Genomic DNA, 27,697 nt, shown 5'->3' on the forward strand with positions numbered 1-27,697 from the left:
TTATTTGCCAAGTTTCTCCAGCTTATGAATTATTTGCAAAAACTCACCCAGGCAGACCTCCAGCCTCCATTACATTTGCCAAAGTCACATCATTGGACCAGACATCATATTGCCATTTGCGAAGTCCCAAGACTCCACATAGTACCCTGCCAGTATGCAGACCCACTCTCATGTTGAGGTCAACTTCAGTGGCTTCAGCTACGGACCTGGAAAGGAAGTTAAGATTGTTTTTGTAAAAAGAAATGTAATTGTATTGTATTTGTTGTCTGTAATGGGAACACCATCAATTATTTGAGTCATCACCAAAGTTCATCATTGGCTGGTAGGATTGCCTAAAGATGTGTCCAGTCAATGCAGCTATAATATCAGTCAGTATTATCAAATATTGGCAATCTTACATCATCAATGTTTGTTTATGTTATCTTCAAATAATTCATGAATTCACTAACAGACAATGGGTGAGTGAATGACCTGATGAATAAAATGCTGAATGATTGAATAAATGTAAGATCCAATAAATGGAAAAGATATTTGTACTGTGCAACTTTGCAGACATGGGACAACATTTTCAAACAAAATAATTGTCAGAGGCATCAGGTGACATCTGTATAATATTACATGCCAAATCCGCAAAAATCGTGAACTTCTCTATTTGCCTAACCCACAGTCTTACAAATATGGTTAAATGCAACTCGTCTATGAAATTGTTCACATACTCCATGAACTCTCCAGAACCATTTGCCAGTATGGGCTGACGTAAAGACCCTAAGGCCAGACTCCATTTTTAGCAGGCCTAGACTCCATTTTTGGCCTGATCATTGGACCATTCGATTTCATCTAGATAATCGCTGTCCTCATCGTTCAAGAACCTGTGAAAGTGTCAGTTAATGCAGACAATGAAATTGATAAAACACCTAATGCAACATAAGCCCGGGTCAAGTGCCTTGTTATCTATATTTCAAGGACAGATAGCAGACATAATATAAATAATGTAGTCTGAATTTACAGATTTCTACCATACTGGATTATACTAGCACACTTAAGACTAGCATATTGATGCAACTAGGTTATGTTAGGAATTTAATGAAAATTCACCAAAAATTCACCATGAAAGATAAGCTCTGTAGCCAATTGTTACAAAGTCATCCTGTGCCCTGGGCACCCCCAACATTTTTGCTGAATGTTACTGGTGGTAACTGACTCTGACTGACCCTGGGCTCTGCCTAACCAGGCCCAGGGCCAGTGCAATGCTGAAAGAGACATATTTTGAATACAGTGAAAACACCTACATTCACTAGGGTAAACTATGGTATGGGATACCACTGTGATTGGCATGACCTATCCCCTGGGGCCCTAGTGCACATTAGGGAAGGGGGATTGAAACTACCTCGCAGTCCCTAGTATAAATAGGACATCGAAGTTTGGAGGCCAGCAGCTTTTCTGCACTTTTGTGTGCACTGCTGAAGTCTGAGGTCAGTTTAAAAGCAGTCCCGGGGTGGCAGGACTGCTTTTAAAAAGTAAATTGTGCTCAAACTCGACTTTGGGGTTTGGAGCACTTAAAAATGGATACCCTACAATATTTTGGCATATTAGGAGCATCCAAGATTTCCCCTAGGTGTCCCAGGGGTGGGGGGTCAGGTATTTATAAGGTAGACCCTTATAACATGAGTTTTATATGCCCTGAGTTAAGTGATATTTCACATTTCACTTCCCACAGTATGATAAAGTGCTGCCCAAATTCGACATTGATGCTAGGAGCACTGTGGAGGAAGGATCTGCAATATTACTACAGATTCAGAACCCCTAAAGTCTCCCCTAGTTGTCCCATGTGGTGGGGGTCCTATAGATATAAGCAAAATACTTGTAAAATATGTTTTGTAAGTCCTGGTGCTGGAAAAATTACGCAAGTCATTTTTCCCATTGCAAATCCCCTGCCACATTGGATAACATAGCAGGAAGTTATTAACTAATAACTCTTGATAGGAGAGGGCTTAGAAGAAACATTCAAAGACTTCCTCCAATGGTATTAATAAACTCAAGAATAAGATATGGCTGAATTTCTCCTAAAGTGTACAAACAAGAAGTTATAACACTTTCTTGGTTGTTAGTCCAGATTCAGCCTTCCAGTTGTCTGTCCTGATTGGTCAGAGTTAAGTGGATTAGCCAGGCTCCTTGAAGAGGTGATGAAAAGCCCTGGGGTTAACCAGCTCGGCTGGGAGGGCAGTGTGTGGCTACACAGGAATGCCAGAGCAGGGGGAAGAGTCGTAAACCATGGTCTCCAAAGATATGAGGAGGCCTTAGTGTCATTTACAACTCTAAACTTTTCACCTCAGCCAGAGCTAGGCTTATGGAAGGAATGCACAGGTGCAAGGGGGAGAGTTTATTAAAATTAGCCATCCTAGTGGTGTGTTTAGCCAGTTCTTACTTCCCTGCTGGAAAGTCAGCCATTATGAATTTGGAGGATTTAGTGCACTCTGGTACAAAATAATGCCACACTCTACAGGATGTGGTCATATTCTTGGGAGTTGCCCTGCTCCCATTGGTCAGCAGTGACCTCCTGCTTGACCCAGAGAACTTGGAACAAGTATCTTAGTGGGGCAGAGACTCTCAGATATGCTGCTTGAAACTTAAGAAAGCAAGATGTTGCTATGCTGAGAAGTTGGGGTGCAAAATTCTAAGGCCTGCCCTCTGAAGACCGCACCACATAACTACAGCCCTGTGGATTACCTTGCTGTAAAGGAACTAAAGAGTCAACTACCTGCAAGCTACAGGTTAACAGAGCTCACCTGGAACATTACAACCAAGGATCCTTAACCTAGAGAACGACCAGTGAATTTGACCTTTCAGTAAAGTGAACTGAGATTATATAAGTCCTCTAAATTGACTTAGAACAAAACATTTGAGTTTGTTTTTTGGAATTTGGACAAAACAAGAGAGCCATGGAGCTGGACCTGGCTAAACTGGCCCAGTTTTAGATGTCTGATCTTAGGGTACAGTGTAGCCTTAGGGGGCTGCCTGCTTCCAAAAATATTAGCAAGGCAGGGTTGCTTAAGTCCCTACCGGCCTCGGCTGGGGTAAATGAGGAGATTCAAGAGGGGATGGAGGGTGTTCCCCAACCTCACCCAAGAGGAGGGTGGGGATTAAGCATGGGCGGAAAATCCGTTTCGCTCGCGGATTTTGCGGATTTTCGGTAAATTCGCAATCCGCGAGATTCGCGAATCTCCAGCAAAATCCGCAAATCCGCGAGCAGCGGATTTTATGGCTTGCTCGCACTGTTCGCGTGAGTTCGCGGCTTCCCAGTACAACTTCGCGCCCCGCGAATAAGCGCAAAATTGCAGAAATACGATCTTAGCAAAACTGAAACTACTTACCAGGTTCAAAAGTTCAGGCTCATCATTAGTAGCCATTTCCTGTAGTGCTTCCTGAGGGGCCCCTCCAGAGTTCAGTTGCCAGTTGCAACTATTATGTGACCCTGCTCTGAACCTCAGAATAGTTACACATATGCCACAAAGGTCCTGAATTACAGCTAAAGGAGACAAGCAGGAGCCAGGCTGGAAGTTCAAATCCATTAATCAGCCCCTAATTCATTATTGTCAGTTGGGGCAGGGCAGGTGTTGTAACTAATTTTGCAACAATGAAAGCACTTAGCAAGTGCAAAAGATCACTAATCAGGAAGCACTAAGGAAGCAGGTGCCAGCTAAAAAAATATTCTGTGACACATTAATCAGCCCCAAATTAATTCAGGTCACTTGAGGCAGGGAAGGTGTGCTTGCTTTGCCACAATAATGTACACTGACTGGACAACCAGAGGGTGCTGTGATGAAACAGAGGGGGGCATGGGTGGGCCAGAGGGTGGCATGAGTAGTCAGAGAGTGGCAGTGGTGACAGAGAGTGGCAGTGATGAAGAAGAGTGTCCCAAACAGGCTGGACACGTAGAAACAACAAGTTCGCGAAACTTGCGACCCGACAGGTAAGTTCGCGTTTGCGAAATTGTACAAAACCCTCGCGAACTGGCAGAAACCCGCGCGAACACACAAAAAAAAAATCAGCAAATTCGCGAGAATTCGCGGATTTTGCGAATTGCGAGTTCGCAAATCCGCAAAATTCGCGAACGCGAGATTCGCAAAATTCGCCCATGCTTAGTAGGGATGGTACTTCTTCAATTATCTCTAATTTTAGCCCTATAATTCCAGATGGCGGGAGTGGGATATGGTCCCTTACTCAGGAACCACTACTGTCCCTTGCAGAGAGACAGCTTGAGGCTCAATTGGCTTTGATTGCCTTGGAGAAGGAAACATTGGAATTGGGTAAGAAGAGATGGGAGAGGGAGGATGCATTCAAAAGAAATGGTGACAGTGCAAATGATGAAGATTTTGAAATGTCCATGGGTGGTGCATTTGATCCTAAACTCCCCAAGGGTATAGTGCACAAGTACATGGATGACATTGACAGGTGGCTAGCAGCTTTAGGGAGGGCCCTTGGAATGAGTAGGACCCACTCTAGGAATTGCGGTGCACTCCTGTGGGGGTTGATTCCAGTAGCTGGGAGATAATAGCTCCCGACCCTGAGGGAAGAGGGTGCAGAGTCATACCAGCGGATAAAGGCAAGCTTAGCAAAGAGATTTGGTCTGACTCCAGAGCAGTGCAGGGTGAAGTTTAGAGGCACCCAGAAATTAAGTTCAAAGTCTTGGGTAGACTGTGTGGACCATTCAGTGAAGGCACTGGAAGGCTGCATTGTTGGTAATAAAGTTGACACCAATAAGGGATTGTATAATTTGTTTTTGAAAGGATATATTTTGACTCGCTGTGCAGAAGAGAAGTTCCGCCAGTGCTGGGGGAAGCAGCTGATGAGAAGTTGAAAACCCTACTTTCCATTCAGCCCCAGGGGAGTGACCAGAAGAAAGGGGAACAGGTCCTTCCCCAAGGGAAAGCCCAAGGGAAGGAAGGTCAAAACCAGAAGGAGTCCTCCAAAGACCCACATAAAACTGCACCGGGGGGAGGGGTGCCAAGGTCAACCCGAATTCAAAAAGAGGGGGAATAAGGAAAAGATTGGTAGGTTATTTGACGCGCAAAACACACAAGATGATGGACTGAACATTGCACATTGGCAAAACATTAACCCCCAGTACAGATCTGGGCTTAATCCATCGTTATTTTGCTAACCACGCCACCCCAGTATAGACATGGCTATATGCAAATCAGTCTTGACCCCTTCCCTCATGGGAACAATCCAGCCCGTACTGCCAAGCAATGTCTTCCCTGGACCAAAATCAAGCATCCTAGGAATGGTTTATGGCTATCAGTCGTCATCAACCAGGATAGCTTGACTCCAGTGGCATAGTGAGCACAGGACCCATGTCTAGGTATACCCTTCCCACATAGGGCGAACAGCAAAACACACAAGGTGATGGGCTGAATGTTGCACATTGGCAAAACATTCACCCCCAGTCACAGATCTGGGTTTAATCCTTCCCTATTTTGCTCACCATGCCACCTCAGTTCAGACATGGCCATACGCAAATAAGTCTTGACCCTGTGCCTAATGGGAACAGTCCAGCCCGAACTGCCAAGACATGTCATCCCTGGACCGGAATCAAGCATCCTAAGACCGGTTTCTGGCTATCAGTCGTCATCAGCCAGGATAGTTTGACTCCAGTGCCGTAGTGAGCAAGTGACCCACCTCTGGGCATGCCCTTCCCACATAGTGCGAACAGCAAAACACACAAGATGGTGGATGTAATGTTTCACTCTGGCAAAACATTCACCCCCAGTCACAGATCTGGGTTTAATCCATCATTATTTTGCTCACTACGCCACACCAGTTCAGACATGGCCATATGCAAATCAGTCTTGACCCTGTGCCTCATGGAAACAGTCTATATGGAGCTGCCAAGCCATGTCTTCCCTGGACCGGAATCAAGCATCCTAGGACCGGTTTCTGGCTATCAGCTGCCATCAGCCATGGTAGCTTGACTCCAGTGGCATAGTGAGCACGTGACCCAAGTCTGGGCATATCCTTCCCACATTGGCGAACAGCAAAACACACAAGATGATGGACGGAATGTTGCACATTGGCAAAACATTCACCCCCAGTCACAGATCTGGGTTAATCCATAGTTATTTTGCTTACCACCCACCCCAGTTCAGACATAGCCATATGCAAAATAGTCTTGACCCTGTGCCTCATGGAAACAGTCCAGCCCCAACTGCCAAGCAATGTTTTCCCTGACCAGAATCAAGCATCCTAGGACAGGTTTCTGGCTATCAGCTGTCATCAGCCAGGATAGCTTGACTCCAGTGGCGTAGTGAGCAAGTGACCCACGTCTGGGCATACCCTTCCCACATAGGGCGAACAGCAAAACACACAAGATAATGGATGGAAAGTTGCACATTGGCAAAACATTTACCCCCAGTCACAGATCTGGGTTTAATCCAGCGTTATTTTGCTCACTACGCCACCCCAGCTCAGACTTGGCCATATGCAAATCAGTCATGACCCTGTGCCTCAAAGGAACAGCCCAGCCCAAGCTGCCAAGCCATGTCTTCCCTGGACCGGAATCAAGCATCCTAGGAACGGTTTCTGGCTATCAGCCGCCATCAGCCTGGATAGCTTGACTCCAGTGGCATAGTGAGCACGTGATCCAAGTCTGGGCATATCCTTCCCACATCGGTGAACAGCAAAACACATAAGATGATGGACGGAATGTTGCACATTGGCAAAACTTTCACCCCCAGTCACAGATCTGGGTTAATCCATAGTTATTTTGCTTACCACCCACCTCAGTGCAGAATTGGCCATATGCAAATCAGTCTTGACCCTGTGCCTCATGGAAACAGTCCAGCCCGAACGGCCAAGCCATGTCTTCCCTGGACCGGAATCAAGAATCCTAGGACCGGTTTCTTGCTATCAGCCGTCAACAGCCAGTATTGCTTGACTCCAGTGGCGTGTGAGCACAAGACCCACGTCTGGGCATACCCTTCCACATAGGACGAGCAGCAAAACGCACAAGATGATGGACGAAATGTTGCACATTGGCAAAACATTCACCACCAGTCACAGATCTGAGTTTAATCCATCGATATTTTGCTCACCACGCCACCCCAGTTCAGACATTGACATATGCAAATCAGTCTTGACCCTGTGCCTCATGGGAACAGTCCAGCCCAAACTGCCAATCCATATCTTCCCTGGAACGGAATTAAGCATCCTAGGACCGGTTTCTAGCTATTAGCCGTCAACAGCCAGAATAGCAAGACTCCAGTGGCATAGTGAGCATGGGACCCACGTCTGGGCATACCCTTCCCACATAGGGCACACAGCAAAACACACAAGATGATGGACGGAATGTTGAACATTGGCAAAATATTCACCCCCATCACAGATCTGAGTTTAATCCATCGTTATTTTGCTCACCACGCCACCCCAGTTCAGACATGGACATATGCAAATCAGTCTTGACACTTTGCCTCATGGGAAATGTCCAGCCAGATCTGCCAAGCCATGCCTTCCCTGGACCGGAATCAAGGCTCCTAGGACTGGTTTCTGGCTGTCAGCCGTCATCAGGCCTGGTTGAGAACCAGGACACCAGCACGCACTACTCAGTTTGCAATTTGGACGTTAGTACATTTATTTAAATTTTCATCAAAAAGTCAACTTAAATCAGCATAACATTTAGATCCATGTTACATTTGTTAAAGCGCATATTATTTAATCAACATATACATAACTGTCTTCAACTATATGTCATACATCACAATGATAATACATTTGATGTCCACCCAATGCATTTCGGGGCACGAGCCCCTTCGTCAGGGGTCTGTATGTGTAAAAAAGAAGAAAAAAGAAGAAAAAGGAATCTTATTACTATTGATGCACTGTCATCAATGAGGATAAATGATTGCGTTGTTTATGTTTCTTACCGCAAACTAGATGGAGTAGTTTTGCAAGTTACACTTCTGGTTGAAAATCGAAGTGATCTATGGATAAGGGAGAACTGCATGTAAGCATGGTGGGTTGATTTAATCAGTATAGTGCATCCAGAAATTCTGAATGAGGATTAGAGTTACCTGTGCGCTTGGGTTGAAAGGGTCTGAAAAGACAACAAAGTAGTGAGAGGCGAGATTAGGGGTGAGAAGAGTGTAGGCTATTCACATTACATCAGCGTGGAGTTGAAATAGTCATGAGGTTTTTAAATATATCTGCAACCTCACCTTATGTATGCTGACTTTAGAACAGGGAGCCTATGTGGAAATAAACAAGATTGCGATCAGAGGTCGGTGAATATTCAACAATAGCTGAAAACGAAGACTCCATATAATATTGGAGTTTACCTGTGAGTCCTACGGGTTGCGCATCAGACTCAGCAAGTGCTCAAAGAGGTGAAGAGACCTGCCGGGAGAGATAAGGATAGTGTATCTTGAAATACTGGCCGGCGTGCAATATAATCGAATCGCATTACGATTAAAGAGCTATGTGAAAGGGTCGATAAGAAGCCTTACCGAAGCCGAATGCTTAGGGATCCCGTCTCGGCGTCTTTACTGGCGTTTGCGTGAAGGCGACTAGTCCTTCTTTTATTCAGAAGTTAGACTTCCGTGTCAAACTAGAAGACGGACTATCGAAGGTTGTTTATCTTGATTAAGGAATCGCGATGTGCGAATAGATGTGTGTTTAATGCAAACGCTGAGAGACTAAGGGCTGGCTTATATGTGGCGTATGGAGGTTGATTCCGTCTAATAGCGTGTGAGGCACCTGTTCTCGACTAGACCAGCGCTCTGGCGCTCGCGTTGGTCGCCATGTTGGAATGGTGTACTAGTAGAGGCAAAGTTATATATATTAATGCATGAGACGCTAGTTGGTGACTGGGAGGCTTGAATGAAAGCTTTGACACTATGAGAATTATGCAATAGTTTAGTGAAGTAAGATTATATGGAAAGAAAAAAGGTGTAAAGAATTTGTATGAAAAAGAGTTCAATACAGTTCTGGCAATTCAAACAAGTCGGTTCTTTCATCTTTAGTGTGTCTATATCATATGTATCTTTGTCAACAATGGCTACTACTGGTCTAGGATACAGTGTGAACAACACCTCCTACCTATTTACATTCTAAGGAAAGTGAGCGTTCGACATTTTAATAGACTGGCTTCCTGTATCGAATGGAGGAGATAGTATTATGAAAGCATAATGGTGGCCTGAAAATGATAGTGATATGGTGACCAATTTATGTTGCTGAGAGAAGGGCCATATTAGAAGTGTACTTTGCTGTATGTAATGAATTAGTGTTCATAATTGTTGAGTTGGAGTAATAATGAAAATTACAGAAGTTTGCGGTCGAGGAAATTTAGATATCATCGACCGCAAACTTCTGTAATTTTCATTATTACTCCAACTCAACAATTATGAACACTAATTCATTACATACAGCAAAGTACACTTCTAATATGGCCCTTCTCTCAGCAACATGAATTGGTCACCATATCACTATCATTTTCAGGCCACCATTATGCTTTCATAATACTATCTCCTCCATTCGATACAGGAAGCCAGTCTATTAAAATGTCGAACGCTCACATTCCTTAGAATGTAAATAGGTAGGAGGTGTTGTTCACACTGTATCCTAGACCAGTAGTAGCCATTGTTGACAAAGATACATATGATATAGACACACTAAAGATGAAAGAACCGACTTGTTTGAATTGCCAGAACTGTATTGAACTCTTTTTCATACAAATTCTTTACACCTTTTTTCTTTCCATATAATCTTACTTCACTAAACTATTGCATAATTCTCATAGTGTCAAAGCTTTCATTCAAGCCTCCCAGTCACCAACTAGCGTCTCATGCATTAAGATATATAACTTTGCCTCTACTAGTACACCATTCCAACATGGCGACCAACCCGAGCGCCAGAGCGCTGGTCTAGTCGAGAACAGGTGCCTCACACGCTATTAGACGGAATCAACCTCCATACGCCACATATAAGCCAGCCCTTAGTCTCTCAGCGTTTGCATTAAACACACATCTATTCGCACATCGCGATTCCTTAATCAAGATAAACAACCTTCGATAGTCCGTCTTCTAGTTTGACACGGAAGTCTAACTTCTGAATAAAAGAAGGACTAGTCGCCTTCACGCAAACGCCAGTAAAGACGCCGAGACGGGATCCCTAAGCATTCGGCTTCGGTAAGGCTTCTTATCGACCCTTTCACATAGCTCTTTAATCGTAATGCGATTCGATTATATTGCACGCCGGCCAGTATTTCAAGATACACTATCCTTATCTCTCCCGGCAGGTCTCTTCACCTCTTTGAGCACTTGCTGAGTCTGATGCGCAACCCGTAGGACTCACAGGTAAACTCCAATATTATATGGAGTCTTCGTTTTCCGCTATTGTTGAATATTCGCCGACCTCTGATCGCAATCTTGTTTATTTCCACATAGGCTCCCTGTTCTAAAGTCAGCATACATAAGGTGAGGTTGCAGATATATTTAAAAACCTCATGACTATTTCAACTCCACGCTGATGTAATGTGAATAGCCTACACTCTTCTCACCCCTAATCTCGCCTCTCACTACTTTGTTGTCTTTTCAGACCCTTTCAACCCAAGCGCACAGGTAACTCCAATCCTCATTCAGAATTTCTGGATGCACTATACTGATTAAATCAACCCACCATGCTTACATGCAGTTCTCCCTTATCCATAGATCACTTCGATTTTCAACCAGAAGTGTAACTTGCAAAACTACTCCATCTAGTTTGCGGTAAGCAACATAAACAACGCAATCATTTATCCTCATTGATGACAGTGCATCAATAGTAATAAGATTCCTTTTTCTTCTTTTTTCTTCTTTTTTACACATACAGACCCCTGACGAAGGGGCTCGTGCCCCGAAATGCATTGGGTGGACATCAAATGTATTATCATTGTGATGTATGACATATAGTTGAAGACAGTTATGTATATGTTGATTAAATAATATGCGCTTTAACAAATGTAACATGGATCTAAATGTTATGCTGATTTAAGTTGACTTTTTGATGAAAATTTAAATAAATGTACTAACGTCCAAATTGCAAACTGAGTAGTGCGTGCTGGTGTCCTGGTTCTCAACCAGGCCTAAATACTTCACATGTCATAGTTTGCAGGCTATATACCAACACAGCACACATACCGAATTAACGCTCTTAAACTGATTCTAAAGAGTGCAGTTGCCCTTCCAAATTCATTGTCAGCCGTCATCAGCCAGGATAGCTTAACTCCAGTGGCGCAGTGAGAACAGGACCCCCGTATGGGCATACCGTTCACACATAGGGCAAACAGCAAAACACACAAGATGATGGACGGAATGATGCACATTGGCAAAACATTCAACCCCAGTCACAGATCTGGGTTTAATCCATCAATATTTTGCTCACCACGCCATCCCAGATCAGACATGGCCATATGCAAATCATTCTTGACCCTTTGCCCCATGGGAACAGTCCAGTCCGAACTGCCAAGCCATGTCTTCCCTGGACAGGCCATATGCAAATCAGTCTTGACCCTGTGCCTCATGGGAACAATCCAGCCTGTACTGCCAAGCCATGTCTTACCTGGACCGGAATCAAGCATACTAGGACTGATTTCTGGCTATCAGTGGTCATCAGCCTGGATAGCTTGACTCCAGTGGCGTAGTGAGCACCGGACCCACGTCTGGGCATACCCTTCCCACATAGGGCGAACAGCAAAACACACAAGATGATCGACGGAATGTTGCACATTGGCAAAATATTCACCCCGTCACAGATCTGAGTTTAATCCATCGTTATTTTTCTCACCATGCCACCCCCGTTCAGACATGGCTATATGCAAATCAGTCTTGACCCTGTGCCTCATGGGAACTGTCCAGCCGGAACTGCCAAGCCATGCCTTCCCTGGACCGGAATCAAGCCTCCTAGGACTGGTTTCTGGCTATCAGCTGTCATCAGCCAGGATAGCTTAACTCAATTTGCGCAGTGAGCACGGGACCCACGTCTGAGCATACCCTTCCACATAGGGCGAACAGCAAAACACACAAGATGATGGACGGAATGTTGCACATTGGCAAAACATTCACCCCCAGTCACAGATCTGTGTTTAATCCAAAGTAATTTTGCTCACCACGCCACCCCAGTATAGACATAGCCATACGCAAATCAGTCTTGACACTGTGCCTCATGGGAACAATCCAGCCCGAACTGCCAAGCCATGTCTTCCCTGGACCGGAATCAAGCATCCTAGGAATGGTTTCGGGCTATCAGTCGTCATCAGCCAGGATAGTTTGACTCCAGTGGCATAGTGAGCACGAGACCCAAGTCTGGGCATAACCTTTCCACATAGGGCGAACAGCAAAACACACAAGGTGATGGACTGAATGTTGCAGATTGGCAAAACATTCACCCCCAGTCACAGATCTGAGATTAATCCATCCTTATTTTGCTCACCACACCACCTCAGTTCTTACATGGCCATATGCAAATCAGTCTTGACCCTGTGCCTCATGGAAACAGTACAGCATGAACTGCCAAGCCATGTCTTCCCATGACCGGAATCAAGCATCCTAGGACAGGTTTCTGGCTATCAGTCGTCATCAGCCAGGATAGCTTGACTCCAGTGGCGTAGTGAGCAAGGGACCCACGTCTGGGCATACCCTTCCCACATAGGGCGACCAGAAAAACACACAAGATAATGAGCGGAATGTTGCACATTGGCAAAACATTCACCCCAGTCACAGATCTGGGTTTAAACCGTCATTATTTTGCTCACCACGCCACCCCAGTTCAGACATGGCCATATTCAAATCAGTCTTGACCATGTGCCTCATAGAAACAGTCCAGCCCGAACTCCCAAGCCATGTCTTCCTTGGACCGTAATCAAGCATCCTAGGACCGGTTACTGGCTATCAGCCGTCATCAGCCAGGATAGCTTGACAACAGTGGCGTAGTGAGCACTGGACCCACTTCTGGGCATACCCTTCCCACATAGGGCGAACAGTAAAACACACAAGATGATGGATGGAATGTTGCACATTCACAAAACATTCACCCCCAGTCACAGATCTGAGTTTAATCCATTGTAATTTTGCTCACCACGCCACCCCAGTTCAGACATGGCCATATGCAAATCCGTCTTGACCGTGTGCCTCATGGGAACAGTACAGCCCCAACTGCAAGCCATGTCTTCCCTGGACCGGAATCAAGCATCCTAGGACCAGTTTCTGGCTATCAGCCACATCAGCCAGGATGGCATAACTCCAGTGGCGTAGTGAGCACAGGACCCATGTCTGAGCATGCCCTTCCCATATAGGGTGAACAGCAAAACACACAAGATGATGGACGGAATGTTGCACATTGGCCACACATTCACCACCAGTCACAGATCTGGGTTTAATCCATCGTTATTTTTCTCACCATGCCACCTCAGTTCAGACATTGCCATATGCAAATCAGTCTTGAACGTGTGCCTCATGGGAACAGTCCAGCCCGAACTGCCAAGCCATGTATTCCCTGGACTGGAATCAAGCATCCTAGGACTGGTTTCCGGCTATCAGCCGTCATCAGCCAGGATAGCTTGGCTCCAGTGGCGTAGTGAGTTCGGGACCCACATCTGGGCATACCTTTCCCACATAGGGCGAACAGCAAAACACACAAGATGATCAACAGAATGTTGCACATTGGCAAAATATTCACCCCCAGTCACAGATTTGAGTTTAATCCATCATTATTTTGCTCACCATGCCACCCCAGTTCAGACATGGCCATATGCAAATCAGCGCTGACCCTGTGTCTCATGAGAACTTTACAGCCCAAACTAACAAGCCATTCCTTCCCTGGACCGGAATCAAGCCTCCTAGGACTGGTTTCTGGCTATCAGCCGTCATCAGCCAGAATAACTAAACTCCAGTGGCGCAGTGAGCACGGGAGCCACGTCTGGGCATACCCTTCCCACATAGGGCGAACAGCAAAACACACAAGATGATGAATGGAATGTTGCACATTGGCAAAACATTCACCCCCAGTCACAGATCTGGGTTTAATCCATCAATATTTTGCTCACCACGCCACCCCAGATCAGACATGGCCATATGCAAATCATTCTTGGCCCTTTGCCTCATGGGAACAGTACAGTCTTAACTGCCAAGCCATGTCTTGCCTGGACTGGCCATATGTAAATCAGTCTTGACCCTGTGCCTCATGGGCACAATCCAGCCAGAACTGCCATCCATGTCTTCCCTGGACTGGAATCAAGCATCCTAGGACTGGTTTCTGGATATCAGCCGTCATCAGCCAGGATCGCTTGTCTCCAGTGGCGTAGTGAAGAGTGAAGTATTAGACACTAAATTTAATGCCCTAAGCAACCGAGTTACTGCAGTGGAGTCAGAGGTTGTGGCACTGAGTAAAAGAGTAGAGACAAATCAAAAGGAAATAATGGTCCTGAGAGAAAGTGATAAGAGCACAAAAGAGAAATTGGAATTGTTGGAAAATCAGGCGAGAAAGAACAACTTAAGAATCTTAAATTTACCAGAAGGCCAAGAAGGGGCAGATGTCAAAAAGTTTATAGTTCAACTCCTAGAGGAACATTTCCCTTGGACAAAAATGGCAGGGTTGGTAGAGGATATACAAAGGGCACATCACGATCCCTTTGGAAGAAACAAAGAAAGGAAAAACCCTCGGAAAATACTAATAAACTTCAAAACATACACCCTCAAGGAGAGAATCCTGAGCGAGGCATTAAAAAATGGTCCCCAGGATAAGGGGGGTTGGTCATTCAAGATCTGGTCGGATATCTTGAAAGCAACTCAGGACAGGCAGTGGGAACTAGGCCAGCACATGCAAGAATTAAGAAGCCTGGGAGCCACTGTTCAGATGAAATTTCCAGGAGTACTCCGAATCATGTGGAGAAGCACGATGCACAACATAAGAGAGCCAGCGGAAGTCAAACATTTTCTCGAACAAATGAAGGATACAGTGAGAGGTCAGTCAGAGCTAAAACACTGAAAAAGGGAGAAATAAGTCAAGGGAAAAAAAAGGACAGTAAGTGAAGGACGTTACGCACTAAAAAGGTCATACACGGAGCTCTAAAGGGGCCAACAGTGCAGCCCGAATAAGATAACAGGGAGGCTTCCCCAGGGTGGGCCATTTTTAATCACATGAAAAACAAACAGAAAAAATGTACACAAGGGTGGTGAGCCAAATAGGGGGAAAAAAAGTCCTCAAACTATGAGAAAGGAGAAATCAGGATCCACCAAATACAGCTAAAGGCCTGGAGAGAGATATAGCAAAGAAGAGGAAAAAGGAATAATGGTGAATAGAATCAATATACTGTCGTGGAATGTAAACGGACTCAGAACGTCAAGCAGAAGGCGTCGGGTTTTGGAATATCTGAAGGTAACAGACAGCAAAATAATAATTTTACAAGAAACACACCTCTTAAAAAAGGATTGGGAAGAAATTATAAAAAAACTAAACTGTGTGGATTGTTTTTTCTGTACAAACGAAGAATGTGTCGTAAAAGGAATAGCAATACTTTTTAAAAAATCATTAAAAGCCAGAATTGAGAAAGTAGAACTAGATAAAAAAAAGGCAGGTGGGCGGTCACTAGGGTAAAAATTCACAATAATACTATTGCGGGTTACTATGGGTCTAATATGGACGACCCAGCCCCACTACAAAACTTGTATGCGCAACTAATATCCGTCATCCCCCCGGTAATACTAGGGGGGGATTTTAACTAAGTCCTAAATCTTAAAACCGATCGCTCCCCTCCACTGAAACAATCAAATCTGCCTAAAATCCCTGGCTGGGGATTTGCAAAAGAGATCTAGGATTGTTGGATATCTGGAAAGAAAAAGGTGACAAAAACATGCATTCACGTTCAAGAATAAAAAATTAGATCTGCAATCCAGAATAGACTACTTTTTAGAAGACAAAGCCCTGGTAGACAGCATACAAAAGCATACAAAAGGTTGAGCATCTGCCGGCTCATATGTGCGATCACTGCGCAGTGATATTAAAAACACAATTAGGAAAGGACAAATCAATCTCAAGGTGGACTGTGGATCGCACCATTTTAAATGACTCACAGAATCTAGCAGAACTTAAAGCAGAGTTAGTTGCCTATTTCGAAAATAACGAAGAGGGAACCTCACCGCAAGTTACGTGGAACGCTTACAAGGCAGTAATTAGGGGGAAAATATTAAGCCTGGTAACACACAAAAACAAAATAACAAAACATGAGATAGGAAATTTTGAAAACATAATAAATACTCTGGACACACAAATAGAGGCTGAAGAAGACGCAGGTAAAAAGAGGAAATTAGAAGCCGAAAGGATGAAGCAAAAAGAAAACTTAGCAGGAGGACTAGAGTGTAAAGTGAGAGAAAGATGGGAAGTGAATAAATTGTCTCACTACGAGTATGGGGAAGGGTGCAGTAAGCTGCTGGCTTGGAAAACGAAAACTGATTCAAGTAGGAACAAGATAGTCAATATCCAGCCCCAAGGTGCCACAGAATCTATCTCAGAGGACGCTGTGATAATGAAAGAATTCGTACATTTCTTCACGGAACTATATACAGACCAACTTCTCTGATCATTTTTCGGAAGCTCTTGAAGACGTGGCTCTTCTCCCAGGCCTATGACTGAATCTTAGCTGCTGTCTGTTTTTCTGTATCTGTAACTGTTTAGTCAGTCAGTCAGTCAAATAGGCTTTATTTCGACATAAAAAATATCTTAAAAAGCGTACATACATGGTAAATTCAATTAAAAACATTACTAGATAAAAAGCATAAAAAGCCCTTAATATACTAAGACTCAACGTTTTTTTCCTACGATTTCTGAAGGGGGAATTATTTAAATTAGCTAAAAAAGAAATAGGCCAGAAACAGACCATATGTTAAAATCATAATTAAACAATTTGCCTAAGTCTTTTTGACCGTATTCGCCATGCCCAACCTAGGTACTTCGAGGTGGCGCATGCGAAGAACGAACGAGTGTCTGTAAGTAAGATTCGTAGTGCCACATTACAATGTCTGGTGCCCAAGGTGAGACACATTGGTTTAATCCATTTCATGCGAGGAACCTTGTAGGCAGGGCACTCGAATAACAGATGGGGGACAGATTCACGGCGCTGAGGGCAGAATGGGCACCATGGCGCAGTCTGGTATGGAATTTTCCAGTGGCATGTGAGCTCCATTACAGGGAGAAGACCTACTCTAAATTTAAAATACAGGGATCTATCCCATGGGGCAGAAATAATGTCCAAATACAATTCTCTGATGGGGACATCTTTGAACTCCACAAAGTTTCTGGTGGACTTACAGGTCGTTGAGGAAGAGTTTCTTTTGTTTGCCACCCATGACCAATAGAGTTGTTTTAGCATGGATTTAGGCGGGGCTGACTGCTGGTGCCATGCTTCTTCCAGCCCCAGATTGACAAGTAGAGCCTTAATGTCCCTTAGCCATTTTATTTTTGCCCAACCTGTGGAATTAATTATCTCCCGTAGGCCATCCGCATAGCTTGAGAGCTCTGGCACTCTCCAGATGCGGGCCCACAGTAGCAAGGGGCGTAATTTTGCTTGATCTTCAATCGCCCGGCAGCCCATGTCCAGTTGCAAGGGTAGAATAGGGACAGAAGGACCGAGAGACATTAGGCTTCTCAGGAATGCATTCTCTGCTCGGGTTAGCTCTTTCATGTTGGACATCCCCCAGAGCTATGCCCCATAAAGTGCTGCACTCACTCCTCTGGCCGAGTAAATGTCCATTACTGCCGCTATTGGTCTTGTAGATGCTGCTCTCTGCTCTTTCAACAGGGCCCCAGTCACTCTTTTCAGGCTCAACAACATTTTAGTCAAATGACAGTCCCATTTCATAGAGTCCACCAAGCGGATGCCCAGGTAGTCAAACATCTTGGTTCTTTCCAGTGCAACGGGCCCCAATGTTGGAGGGGGGCCGAGCTTTTGTGGGGGGTTCAGAATGAGATACTTAGTTTTGTCTGTATTGATACAGAGACCTCTCTGCTTGCAGAAGTTGTCAAATCCGGAGAGAAGCTGCTGGAGGCCCATTGGAGATTTTGACAAGAGTAAAGTATCGTCAGCAAAGAGCAGGGTAGGAATTAAACAACCTGCCAGACGGGGCGCATCTGCTGGTATCTGGGTCAAGAAGTCCACCACCCCATTTACATATAGGGAGAATAGGTTTGGGGCAAGAACACAGCCTTGCCGCACACCTCTATTCACCTCTATTCTTGGGGTCTTTTGTCCATTTGGCCCCCAGCGTATTTGGGCGTAGTTATTTTCATGGAACCTCATGATCAGATGGAGCAAGTAGGGTGGCATACCGAGGTCACACAACACCTTCCACAAGTTGTTTCTAGGCACCAGGTCAAAGGCCGTTCGGAGGTCGATGAAGGCCAGATGTAAGGTACCCTTCCCAATCGTGACGACCTTCCAGTAGATCATGAGCAGCCTTAGCGATTGTTCTATTGTCCCTGTACCGGCTCTGAACCCAGCCTGAAAGTCCGAGAGTATCTTATTTTCGTCTGCCCACTGCTGGACCCTAGATAAGAGGACCTTGCCCGCCACTTTTTGGGAACAATCTATTAAGCTAATCGGTCTATAATTAGCTGGGTCGTCTCTTGAGCCTTTCTTGTGCAGGGGGACCACCTCAGCTGCCATCCAAGAAGTAGGGAGGGGGGCGCCTGCCATAGCTGCGTTCAGTAGCGATGCAATTAGCGTACCCCATTCGCTTATGTTCATGCGGAGAAGGTCGCCAGGAAGGCCATCAGGGCCAGCTGCTTTGCGGGGGACCAGAGATTTTATGGCAGTTTCAGCTTCTTTCCTGGAGAATAAGCTCTCCTCATAGCTGCCATCACCTTGATGGATCTGAGGTAGTGGAAAATCCATCGCTTCTACAGCAGATGCTGTATACAGTTTTGAGAAGTGTGAGTACCACAGATCTTCGGTTATATTGCATGTAATAACGGTGTCCAAAGGTCTGTGTTTCTTTCGTAACAAGTCCCAAAAACCTTTTGCATTTTTTTCTGTGCTAGCTGCACGAAGTTCCTGCCAGAAGGCATCTTCCCAGTCTCTCCTGGCTGCCTTTAATACAGATTTGTAGGACTTGCGTTTGGCAGCTATTGCTGATGCATCACCACTCTTTACTGCCAAGATTAGGGCTCTCTTTCCAGCACGGCACGCCGATGAGTACCAGCCTGATTTGCCCTGTCGCTTATCATGGTTTTTGTTTCCCTTAGTGTTTAGTTTAACCATGAACAAGTCCCCTATCGATGTCGAAACCTCGCTAAACATAGCTGAAATCTTGTGCAGGCTGGGAGGATGACTTTCCAAAATTTCAGAAGCTGCAACGATAACGGCTCTGATGCAGGATAGTTTTTCTTCATCAATAGCCACTTTGTCCCATTTTAAACGTCTGAGGCAATTTGAGGGGACCACCCCCCCCCCGATGACCTCTGCTCAGATGCGTCAGGAGCTCCAAGAAATGAGCTGCTGTCCCTCCACCAATGTATTAGGGATAATGAAAGTGCATTGTGATCACTTTCCAAGAAAGGCAGGACTATCATGTCCTCCATGTAGGCCCACAAAGGAAAGTTTAAAAGGATATAATCTATCCTAGATGAGTGACCCACCCTATTATACGTATGTGCCCCCTCTAGGTCTGACCGTGTTCTCCCGTTGGCTGCTCTCAAGCCATACTCTAGTGTGAGGGAATTCAATTGGACGATTTTAGGTGTCCATCTTTTGACAATTGGAAGATCAAGGGACGGAACGCCTCTCCTTGAATCTTCGTCATGCAGGTCCAAGGATTCATCGGCCATCAAGGGCTCGAATGTGCAATTAAAGTCCCCCATCACCAAAATTAGAGAGTCTCCACGGCACTCCCCCAAGGCTGCTTCCAGAGCCATGAGGGTTGGTGACGAGGCCCTCCCTGAAACCCCTCGTGTGTAAATATTAAAAATCTCCAGCTTCTCGACTTTATTTGGGCATTTTACTGTGAGCCACATCAAATCTGGTGATTTTTGGGGATGATGGTGTACTCCCCATCCTAGTGATATGTCGACCCAGACTAGGAGACCTCCAAATGGACGCCCTCTTCCTGATACTGGGATACCTGCCGGGACAGAGAAGGTAGCATATCCTACTCTGTGCCTTGGTTCCACACACCACGTTTCTTGGAATGCGCAGACTGCGTGGGGCTCAGTGAGCGCCACCCAATCCGGGGCATCCAACTTGTTATTTAAGCCTGCCACATTCCAGCTGATAGCCTTCAGGGTAGGGCGAATCGGAGACCCAGCACATCCAGCGTCCCCACCCGGGGCCCCCGAGATTTCTACTCCTTCCATGGACTCAGTAAACTCGGTCCGACAGCCTAAGGGAGAGGGGGTGAGGGAGGTGGGCGTGGGTTGGGGCGCAGGGGGGTTAACTAATATTGTGGAGACCCTCCCAGCTGTGCATGGTACAATAACCTTAGGTGAGGGGGCGTTTGATACCACCTGATCGCCAAGTCACCAACCCCATCCCTGGGGAGGGGCCGCTTGGGTCGGCGTCCATGCCCTAGCTCTAGCATCCAGGGTTGGATAATGGGGGTACCATGCGCCTCTACCCCCGTCCGGCAAAAACTTCTTAAACCCAGGTGACGGGGGGGGGGACGATAGAAGTACCCCAGGTCCCTAGTTTGTATATCGCAGAAGTTGTGTAGCGACTGCTGGCTGCAGATCATACCTACTGCTCTTGGATCGCTGAAATTAATCAGCACACAGTCCCCAGTTAAATCCTTGCGTCTATTGCCAATCCACCCCACACGACGGACATAGGCTATTCTGCCATCAATATGCCCTGGGAGGGGTCTATTTGCTCTAAGCCAGGAGAGGGTCTTGTGTTTGAGGTCAGAGTACAACTCACAAGAACCCTCTTCTAGCTCCGGGACCCCCGTGAGGATTACCACATACGGTTTGCACCCAGGGGGGAGGCTAGCATTGGGTGTGTATGTTTTTGCCCTGCCTGATGATGATTTAGCTGGAGATTTAGTTAAGGGTTTAGGCGCAGCCTGACTGCCAGAAATGGGAATGGATGGAATTATATTTCCATTCGGCGTGGTTGGCGCATTTCCTGCTACTTTAGAGGTTGACGCTATAGGCTCAGGATTGGGAGCAAAGTTAACCTTGGGGGCCTTTGGTGTTTGAGTATTGGGTTTTTTCCTTTGGGGGCCCGAACTGGGTCTAAGATTAGAGGTTTGTGGAGCGGGGCTGGTTCCAATGTTAGATTGTAGTGTCTGTGGGGCCTCCCCAAGTACAGGCACTTTTTGACGAGACATTGGCTCCGAGGGTACTAGAGTAACAGCACCACTCCTTGACCCTCCATTGTCTTCGCCCTGCATCTTGGAGTGAAATTTAACCAGTGATTTCACAGTGTAAAAATTATCCAACATTGATTGCTCAAGGGTGGCTAATTTTCGTGTGAGACTGTCGATCTTATCTGCAAGGGGCATCACCACAGACCTGATTAGGCTCTCAACATCTAAGGGTGGAGTGGCGATGTCAGTGTGCACAGCCTGGGGAACTGGGGTGGTGCTAAAAGACGCTGACGGGCCTGATATGCCTAGCGGGCAAACAGGACCCTTGGGTAGAGTAACTCTAGTGTGGATGGTAGTGGTTTTTGGGTGTAGAATGTGGTTTGAGGAGGTACCCCCTTTGGTCACATTGTGCCTACTTACTTTGCTGTGTGGCTTTTGAGAACCCCCCCTGCGAGGGCTAACAGGACGCTTTCTCTTCCTGTGTGCAGCTAGTCCTGGTGCTGGTTTCCCTGATGGGGTAGTTTCTAAAGCCGCTACTAGGGAGGTACTAACTTCAATAGGTGCGGCTATAGGGGGAGGGTTTAAAGCTTCGTTGGGTGTGACAGAAGGACTTTGGGCATTGTTGATCTCACGAACAAGTTCACAGTTTTGAGCCCCCAGCAAAGGATCAACTGGATCAGGTGGGTTTGGGTGTGTTGAGTCGTGAGCAATGTCCAGTGCAATGGTCGATACCCTTTCCAGGCTTGCCCTGATCCGACTTACCCTCTCGTCAATGTCCGGAGAGTCAGTTACCACCAATGGTGTAGTTGGTACATTTACTGGACATGGGGCTAGGGCAAGGGCGCCCAGGGATGAGCGCTTGTGTGATAGGCCCTTGGAGTCCCGGGATAGTCTTCGTTCGGCTAGGATTATCTCTTTTTCTACAATGGAGACAGCCCGAGTTATAAATTGATCCATTGTACCTATGACTACGTCTCCCGCAGCTTTCCTAGATTTGCTTGCTCTAGTGCCTGTGGCCATGCTCCCGTAATTCCCGTGCCCGCTTAGCAGAGCCAAGAGATATGGCCCGGCCCGGCCTCTTCTGGCCCCTGATGGCCAAAGATGGTCCCGCCCTTGTCCCGGGCTTCTCCCGCGATGCTCCCGCGTGCTCCCGCACAGCGGGGAAGGGGCGTACCTTTGTGGGGGCGTGAAGCGAGGGGTGGGAGGGGCAACAGGTCAGCAGGTGTGCCGGAAAGCAGGGGCTCCTGGTTAGGTGAGTCCCTGCAGCGGCGCTGATGGTGCGAGCGTGATCCCTGCTCCCTCGAGTCCTTCCTGAAGGCTGTGAGCAAACGTGCTCCCAACAGCCACACGAGCCCAAAACAGCGACGCGGCACCCGCGGAGCGGGTGCGGCTAGTTGTTGAAGAAAGCAGCTACAGGAGTAGCAACAGCGACCACAAGAGAACGCCGGTAAGCCCTCGGCGTGTGTGTGTACATTTCTTCACAGAACTATATACAGACCAACTTCTCTGATCATTTTTCGGAAGCTCTTGAAGACGTGGCTCTTCTCCCAGGCCTATGACTGAATCTTAGCTGCTGTCTGTTTTTCTGTATCTGTAACTGTTTAGTCATATTTTATGTTTTAGTCTGCGCCTTGATGCCCTTGGGCTAAGTCCGCGCATTATAAATAACCATTCATTCATTCATTCATTCATTCAAGACACAAATCCCACAAACGAGCAACTTAAGGAATATCTAGAAGCCCAGGAACTCCCAAGGTTAACAAACGAGGACAAAGAAGAATTAAATTCGGAAATTACAATGGAGGAAGTAAAGGAAGTGTTGAAAAGCCTAAAGAGAGGGAAGGCGGTATGTCCAGATGCACTACCAAATTAACTATACACTAAGCTCAGTGAGGTCCTGACTCCCCCTGCCCCCACTCACAGATCTGCTAAACACAATCTACCAAGAGAAAGAGAAAGAGAAACTCCCAGAATCTTGGAATGACGCGACAATAAATATTATATTATATTAAAGCCGGGAAAAATCCAGCAAAATGTGAGTCCTACTGTCCAATTTCTTTACTGAATTGTGACTACAAAATATTCACACAAATCATGGCAAAAAGGCTAGGGAAAAAAGCCGGAACCCTGATCAAGGTAGACCAGAAGCGGTCCATTAAGGATAGGCAACTGCATGACTTAACACACAAGCTCATTGGGGCCATAGACATAGCAGTGACAGAAAAACTCCCATTGACTATTATTACCCTTGACGCTGATAAAGCCTTTGATAGGGTGAACTGGGACTTCCTAAATAAAGCACTAATTAAGTATAACCTAGGAGACAAGTTCCAGGGAATGGTCAAGGAATTGCACAGAGCCCCTAAAGCCAAGGTTCTAATCAACGGTGGTCTAACAGAAAACATTGAGATAAAGAGAGGGATGAGACAGGGTTGTCCCCTCTCCCCCCTACTTTTTAATCTATATTTTGAGCCTTTGGCAAGTAGTCTTAGAAGTCAAACAAACATAACTCCATTAAAGCACCATGGGTGGGAGAGGAAGGTCAGTCTATATGCGGACAACCTAATGATTTGTACTAACAACTATGAGGGGTCCATTACACCAATAGAAGAAACTTTGTTTAAATTTTGGGCAGTATCTGGCTACCAAACAAACCAGAAAAAAACAGAAATCATGAGCTGGAATTCCCCGATTACAACACTCACACCAGGGAGAAAATTAGATAACTAGAAATACACTTAATTAAAGATCTGGACAAAATGGCTAAGATAAATCGGGATAGGATTATTGCTGAGGTCAGAAAACTGTTAAAAGCTTGGGGGGGGGGGGGGTCTACCCCTTACCTTTCTCGGAAAATCTAACGTAATCAAAAGGTCTATATTACCCAAATTCACATATATTTTCGGTGCACTCTCACTAGAATTTAAGAGGGAATCCCTAAAGAAGATACAAGGGAAACTTGCAAGCTTCATCTGGTCAGCAAAAAGCACACAAATAGTCTGGAGCAAATTGAGGAGGAAAAAAGCACAAGGGGGAATAGCTATCCCAGACTTACTGAAATATTACAGGGCCTTCTTATACAAATTTGGCCACCCAAAGTACTTTAAAAAGGTAAAACTAAAGATCCTTAAATCAGCAGCGAAATTGTGGTACCAAAAAAGAAACACCCTGAATATACCATACTACAGTTCGCACCAATATGGGACTCTCCTTAAAGACAGCTTAGCAACTCCTCTGAAAACAGCAGGTATTCAGGAATGGGGCCAATTAATGGCTGATAATACAATTGTAAACTGGGAAATTCTGACAACAAAGACAAATGCGACCCTTGCAAAATTCAAGTACTACCAGCTCTCTAGTTGGGCAAAAACATTGAAGAAGTACAATGTTTGGATTATTGGGAACCCCCAGAGTCTCCTCTAGGTGTCCCAGGGGTGGGGGGTTAAATATTTATAAGTTAGACTCTTATAAAATTAGTTTTATATGCCTTGTGTTAAGTGCATTTTCAAATTTCACTTCCCACATTGTCATAAAGTGCTGCTTAAATTCGACTTTGATGCTAGGAGCACTGTGGAGGAAGATTATGCAAAATTTCTATCGATTCAGAGCCCCTAAAGTCTCCCCTAGTTGTCCCATGGGGTCCTGTAGATATAAGGAAAGTACTTATAAAATATATTTTGTAAGTCCTGCTGGAAAAATGGCCCAAGTCATTTTTCTCATTGCAAATCCCCGGCCACATATGTTAAAATAGCAGGAAGTTATTAACTAATAACTCTTGATAGGAGAGGGCTAGAAGCACCATTTAAAGACTTCCTTGAATAGTATTAATAAACTCAAGAATATGATATGGTTGATTTTCTCCTAAAGTGTACATACAAGAAGTTATAAGACTTTCTTGTTTGTAAGTCCAGATTTAGCATTCCCGTGGTCTGTCCTGATTGGTCAGAGTTAAGTGGATTAGCCAGGCTGCCTTGAAGGAGTGATAAAAAGTCCCTGGGGTTAACCATCTCTGTTGGGAGGGCAGTGTGCTGCTACACAGGAATGACAGAGCAGGGGTAGGAGTTGTAAACCATGGTCTTCCTTAGTATCATTTAAAACTCTAAAAGTTGCACCTCAGCCAGAGCTGGGCTTATGGAAGGAATTCACAGATGCAAAAGTGAGAGTTTATGAACATTTATGAAAATTAGCTATCCTAGGGGTGTGTTTAGCCAGCTCTTAGCTCCCAGCTGGAAAACCAGCCATTATGAATTTGTAGGATTTGATACACTCTGGGACAAATAATGTCACACTCTACAGGATGTTGTCATATTCTTGGGGATTTGCCCAGCTCCCCTAGGTCAGCAGTGACCTCCTGCTTGAACTTGGAATAAGTATCTGAGAGGGGTAGAAACTCTCAGATCTGCTACTTGAAACTTAAAAAAGTAAGACGTTGCCATGCTCAGAAGTTGGGGTGCAAAATTCTAACACTACCCTCTAAAGACTGCACCATCTGAAACTACAGCCCTGTGGATTACCTTGCTGTAAAATAAATAAAGAGTTGACTCCCTGCAAGCTACAGGTTAACAGAGCTCACCTGGAACATCACCACCAAGGATCCTCAACCTGGAGAACAACCAGTACATTTGTAAGGGTTTTGTCCAAGTGGATTGTGGGAACTGAAGTCCTCAACTTTCAAGGGCCATCTTGTAGTGAGTTTGAGACACTTTGGGACCCGTGGGGAATTTCAGGAAAAAGTTCCAGAAGTTTGGAGAACTTTGGAGCAACTTTGAAAAAAAGCTTCATAAGGGGACCGACTCAACCTGGCCAGCCAAGCCGACTGCCTTCAACCGTGAGTCGGCCAATACTTCCAGGTTCATCCCTCTAAAAGCTCCTTAGGTTCGACTTCCAGAGTTTGACCGGGAGTAGAAGAAATCCAAGGCTAGCGAACCCTCACAGAATCCAGCCTGGTGAAGAGCATCAAGGGACCCGTGAGTAAAAGCTCCAGAAAAGTTTCTAAGTCCGAAGGTAAAAACTGTGACCAGGACCTAACACGAGTGGCAGTCGCTCAGGCCTCCATCGCGGACGGCTTGAAACTTTGACTTTGAGCCGGTCTATCGCAGCCAGATGTCCCAATAGGGTGCTATAAGTTTCTAAGTGCTATAACGTGATAAATCTTTTAAAAAAATCATATCACCAGTTCCCTACATTTAAATTTGGTTGTTTTGGTGTCATTTTAAAGATAAATATATTACCTCTTTTTATAAATTGATATTGGATTTTTATTATGTATTGTGTCTTAATCATTTACTGAATTGGTGTTTTTAAATGCTTTACATACCTGTCTTTGAAGTTAAGCCTGTCTGCTTGATGCCAAGTTTCCAAGGGTTGAGCATGGGAATAATTTTAAAAGACCAATTCTGATCCCTATACTGTGTTAGTGGCCTTATTGCCAGTGTCAGACCTACATTTGCCCCTACCAATGATCCTCTTTCAAACACCAATGTTCTAAAAGGTACATTAAGTGGACACTTAAGTACAGAGGTCCTGCACCTCGGGTTATTGCAGACAATACTCCAAGAGATCCTGATAGAGGCTACCAGATTGCCATTCTATGCTGAGAGCTGATACAGAGCCAAGTCTGAGAGGTGCTGCACCCAGCTGGATGAACGCCTCCTCAGCGCCCGACATCGCCATCGCCATCCCGGACGGACACAAGATCACCCAGAGGGACCGCGTCAACCAGACAGGAGGAGGCATCGCCATCATCCACAGGAACTCCATCCGCATCACGACCAACACCGACGACACCCTCGCACCCGCCGAGCACCTGCACTTCCAGATCCACATCAACCCCAAGACCACCCTCAGAGGCACCCTAATCTACAGACCCCCGGGACCACAAACACAATTCAGCGAGGACATCGCCGACTTCGTCAGCCCGCATGCCCTCCCCTCCGCTGACTACATCCTCCTCGGGGGACCCCAACTTCCACCTGGAAAACAACAACAACCGCAACACCACCACCCTGCTGGACAACCTCGCTAACCTCAGACTCAAGCAACTGGTGACCACCCCCACCCACTACGCCGGACACACACTCGACCCCGTCTTCTCATCCAGCAAGGACATCGCCTTCAGCCACGCCACTGGACTCCACTGGACGGACCACAGCTGCGTCCACTTCAGCTTCAAAAGGACCACGATCCACCACCAACAGCAACAGGTTCCACGCAGAAGCTGGAACAAGATCACAGCCAACCAGCTCACGACTTCCCTGAGCAAGAACCCACCCACCAGCGCAACGAACCCCAGCCAAGCGGCCACCAACCTCACCAAGTGCATCAGCGACTGCGCAGACCACCTCGCCCCTCTGAGGACCCCGCCTAGCAGACCCGGC

At 45.8% G+C, this 27,697-nt stretch overlaps 1 protein-coding gene across 2 annotated transcripts in view; it reads right to left on the reverse strand.

Annotated features, from left to right (window-relative positions):
* The window catches only part of ADCY1 (adenylate cyclase 1), a 1,293,742-nt gene that overhangs the window by 420,336 nt on the left and 845,709 nt on the right, over window positions 1-27,697 (reverse strand). For both annotated transcript variants that reach the window (XM_086966836.1, XM_086966835.1), the window contains one exon: window positions 48-206. In XM_086966836.1, coding sequence (XP_086822962.1) covers window positions 48-206 — 159 coding nt within the window. The remainder of the gene's footprint in view (window positions 1-47; window positions 207-27,697) is intronic.

This window comes from Lissotriton vulgaris, chromosome 4_1, assembly GCF_964263255.1.
Source record: "Lissotriton vulgaris chromosome 4_1, aLisVul1.2, whole genome shotgun sequence".
NCBI lineage: Eukaryota > Metazoa > Chordata > Amphibia > Caudata > Salamandridae > Lissotriton > Lissotriton vulgaris.